Genomic DNA, 4650 nt, shown 5'->3' with positions numbered 1-4650 from the left:
GAAAGTGTGATTACATACAGTGCAGTCAAAATAAAATGGCACGGGGAGGAAATCTCTGCTCTTTTAGCTATAATGATAATATTGGGTACTACCTGCAGTAGCAGTACATACATTTGGGGCAATTGGGCAGGATTTGTTTAGTATTATTAATAATGATACTCGGGTCTTAGTTCTTACTTGCATTAGCTCTCAAAGCACATTACAGAATTATCGTTATTCCTCCTTTATAGAATGGAAATTTAAAACTTGGGGAAGGAAGTGCTGTGACCCAGGTCGCACCCCCCCAGGAGACCAGTGGTAGAACCATGAATTAAATCTGGATCTCCTGTACCCCAGCCCAGTTCCTCTTACCCACTAGGCCAAGTTGATAACATCCCCTAATAAATGTAATATTTTTATTGTTAGGTTTTACATTTAGAGACCTTTCATTGCCACTTATATCACCATTTCTTGTCCTCTTTGTGTCCTATGAAAGTTTCCTCCACAGACTTGTCTCTTTCTTTCAGGGGAGTGCAAATACAATGGTTTTATTCCAAGAATTAACCGAGCATCTAGAAAGATGTCTTTTTGGACAATGACAAACTTAAACTCATTTCTCTTTAAAAGAGGGTCTTGTATAACCTATTCTTTTACCTATCTCACTGTAGGTGAGATTTGGTTCAGGAACATACTGAAGGTCTTCACAGCCTTAGGTCTTTGTTTCTGAGGTGTATGTGGATGTATGTGATTCCTGGTCCATTGGTTAAATGAGCCTGTCTTGAGGAGTTTGCAACCAAAGTAAAACTCTGAAGCCATCTAACAAAAAGCCTTCTGAGCAGGTGTCCAAGGAGGATCAAACTCCTGTGACTGAGGAGATCAGTAAACTTGTCCCCTTTATAACTGTCATTGATGTTTTGGGGTAGCCCTTTTTAAGTAAGCCATGTGACAGATTTAACACAGAGATCTACCCACACTTTTCACTCCCTGCCCATGCTTAACCCTGTTGTGTAGCTGTTTACTAAGCAGACAGCTTTAGAGCTGACTTGGCTGAGAGTGGCATCCAGCTGTGGACAGGCACCTGTTTGCCGGGCATTTGCTTAAATGAAATGATTTAATGGTTTCACTTATACTTTTAGTAGGACTTCTTTATATTGGCCCTTTCCATTCTTAAAATGAAAAGTATAACAGCAGGTGGAACATGCTAACCCATGTCTTCAAATACATTTTGGAGCCATAAGGCAGTAAAAAGCACCGTTCCCCATCCCATGTTAGCAGGGTGACTGATTTTGTGGATAGTTGTGGGGGCAGCTTGCATAAGGGAACTAAAGTAGCTAGGCACATGTGACCCTGACTAACTTAGGCATTTCCATATTGGCCAATTTAGCTTATAGGAATAGTAATATTGCTCACTCATCAGCAAGATTTTCTTTTGTAAAATGGAACCAAGTTGAAATACCCCATTTCATGCTTTAGAGCTTAGATTATCTATGGTCTCTTTGGGCGCTTGCCCTGTTCTGTTACACAGGTGAAAAGCCATGGTACTTCCATCAGAGTTGGTTTAATTTTTCAGGAATTCCTCCCATCTAAACAAAGTCCCAATTTGAAACTGGTGAATTGCGAAGAATTACAGTCCAGTTCTAATTTTTAAATGCATATATGAAAAAGACATGGACAAGGGTGCTTTGTAATAGTTTATTATAGGGGGAAATGGCTGGTGAGTAGTAGGTTCACTGTTGCCTGAGGACTTGTTTATGTATGGAAATTTATCAAAAGAGCGATTCTGAAATAGCTTCCAGAGTCTTGGAGCTGTGATGTAAAATTCCTATAAAATGTCTGCCCCCTCTGAGCGTGCCCATAGCGTAAACATCCATTTTTCCCCATTAGCTGGTTGTGTTTGTATTGCAATATTGAAATGCGCTGTGTGCATACTGGTGACTCTTCTTTACTTCCTACCAGCTGATTACAGTACCAGTGAGATGTTGGTGAACATGGGGAACCTCCCACTGGATGAATTTTATCCTGCTGTCTCCATGGTAGCATTGATGCGAATCTTCCGAGATCAGTCCTTGTCCCAGCACCATACAATGGTCGTCCAAGCCATCACCTTCATCTTCAAGTCCCTTGGGCTGAAGTGTGTGCAGTTCCTACCCCAGGTCATGCCAACATTCCTCAATGTAATCCGGGTTTGTGATGGTGCTATCCGAGAGGTGAGTGTTGCAGGGATGTGCTTCTCTCCTGCCTGCCCCAGAACAGAAATCCATTGCAAAGAGAACATGACTAGCTTTGGGCACTCCTGCACTGTGTGTGTTGCTGCTAAGCATGCTGCAGAAAGTGAGGTACTAGCTCTGCTTTCTTTTGTCTCCAACCATTGGTCAGAACATCTAGTGCCACCAGTTTTTCTGCTTCTCAGGCTGCTACTGAGCATCCTCCTTAAATGGCCAGCCCCTGGCTCTACTTTGTCAAACCACTCGGCCCAAAAAGTGACTTTGCAGCTCCCCCAGCCTTCCATGGCCTCTGCAGTTCGTGCCCCTGATGCACAGAGAATTTTTTTTGCATGTTGCACTAAGTGTCTTTTAACCTTTGCCATAGACATGTGCTCTCATCCCCCTTTGAGAGGGATTATGATTTGCCAGTGTCAGCTAATGATTCCACGGAATCATCTTTGCCTCTTACCTAGCAGTTATCAATTGTGTGACAGCACAAAAATGAGCCTTGGCTGCATCTGACCAAAAAATGGCTGAGTCTAGCAGAAGCTTTTCCTCCTGATGCTGAAACCGGTGTGTGTGGGGTGGGATGGGGAACTTGCATGGGTTTCCAGAGTTTGGTACATGGGATGGGAGCCACATACTTACCCTTGTGGAATGTCTACCCTGGTATAGAACTGCAGTTGCCACAGGCTAATTCCCTACCAGACTGAACTACTGCTCAGGTCGGAAGGAGAAATCCTGACACTCTTGGGTTGGCTGAGTGCCTACCCTTGATTGATCTAACTTGCTTGAAAGCTATGCAATTGTGCACACTCTGTTTAAAAATTTTCAGGTAAAAGAAGATGGTGAAAGTGTACTGGGGAGAAGAGCTGAGGTGGGTACACGTGACTTTAAAACCCAGATGAGGCAGGCCCTTGTCCTGTATGTAAGCACTTCGCAACTCTAAGAGAAGACAACTCCATGGGGGCTCAGGGTTATTTCTCGGTAAACACACACACACACACACACACACACACACACACAAGCCACCTATAGCCAGAGGCTGATTATTTATTTATTTATTTATTTATTTTTAATCCCTTGTCCACTTGCTGAATTTTCACTGAAAAGCCCTTCATTGATTTCTCTGAATATTGGCCTGTATTTTCCTGCCGTGAGTAGCAAAAACAATCTATACTAGAAATTTTTCATGAAAAAAATAAAATATAGTAGAAAACACTTGTAAATACTCTTAATGTTTATTAAAAAAACAAACAAACCATATATGTATTTGTGGACAAGGGCAATTGATCCAGACTGACATATTATTTCACATCAAGCTCCAAAGTAAAATCACTGCAGTGGTAAGTGCGCACGTGATTGTGTTTTGTTGGATCAAAGGTAATCATGAAACAGACATAGCAAGCATACGGTAGAAATGTCTAGTTCAGTTTTCCTAGGGTACAGTTGGCCATCTTCCTATGAATTTGGCAAGTCCCAAAATCTCTCTCCTAATATTCCACCATTGTATTGGTGGGGAGGGGAGAAATATAGAATCTGACCTTAAAATCTGGGTGCGTCTGGCTGGCAGGCAAGGGGGGAAGAAATAAGGGGCTACATTTTCAGTAACAGCTTCCAGATTTTAATTTGCAAAATGATACGATGTTTCAAATTCTGTCCATGAGTATGTTTAGACACCTAACCAGCTTGCATGCCTGAATTCCTTTTAGTGCCTGCATATCCACAGTTTGAAATGCTTTCAGTAAATACTGTAAACAACAACTATGTGTTTTGAGGCTGTTGAGAGAATTTAGCCCCAGACTTCCTGCTTATAGTAGCTGTGCATGTTGGTCATTGTTAGATGAGCTTGCAGTTGGCCTTTGAAACCTGATTTGTCTTGGGTTGCACTGCCACTTGGATAGTAGCACTGAGCACTACCCTCTTCTTCCTCATTCCAGTTCCTGTTCCAGCAGCTTGGAATGCTGGTATCCTTTGTGAGAAGTCATATTCGACCCTATATGGATGAAATTGTCACCCTTATGAGAGTGAGTATCACCCTTATGAGAGTATGACCTTTAGCTGGTGCCCTAGCTTCTTGGAAGTAAGACAAGGTGAGTAGTAATGTTTTCCTTTGAGCACATGGAGTCACTCTTGAAGAAATACCATAGTAACAGTGTTTCTGTCCACTCAAAAGTATCAAAGGGAGAAGGGAAGCAACTGATGTCAGGGAAGCTCATAAATGATGGGCAAAAATAGCAATTCATCAAATCTTTAGAATTTAACAATAACGGTTTCTTAATCCAACATGTTTTGAGAGGCATTTTCTCTAGCTGAAGGTCCATGCTGTACTTCGTTAAGGTCATACCTGGACTTTCTTAGCCACTTCTGAATAGATGTTGGGTTCAGGATGGAGCATTGTCATTATAAACAATGATTTTTCTGCTGCCCCTAAGCCATCGCAAACAGCTATGATTAAAGTTGGCTT

General features: G+C 42.0%; 1 protein-coding gene across 2 annotated transcripts in view; it reads left to right on the top strand.

The window, feature by feature from the left end:
- Nucleotides 1-4650, top strand: part of MTOR (mechanistic target of rapamycin kinase) — a 103246-nt gene that overhangs the window by 16591 nt on the left and 82005 nt on the right. The window contains exons 18-20 of one of the 2 annotated variants that reach the window (XM_025211341.1): nt 1936-2186; nt 3019-3060; nt 4124-4210. In XM_025211341.1, coding sequence (XP_025067126.1) covers nt 1936-2186; nt 3019-3060; nt 4124-4210 — 380 coding nt within the window. The remainder of the gene's footprint in view (nt 1-1935; nt 2187-3018; nt 3061-4123; nt 4211-4650) is intronic. The other variant, XM_014523163.2, reaches the window with a different exon arrangement.

Source organism: Alligator sinensis, unplaced genomic scaffold (genome assembly GCF_000455745.1).
Source record: "Alligator sinensis unplaced genomic scaffold, ASM45574v1 scaffold366_1, whole genome shotgun sequence".
NCBI lineage: Eukaryota > Metazoa > Chordata > Crocodylia > Alligatoridae > Alligator > Alligator sinensis.
This window is presented reverse-complemented; position numbering and strand designations above follow the sequence as displayed.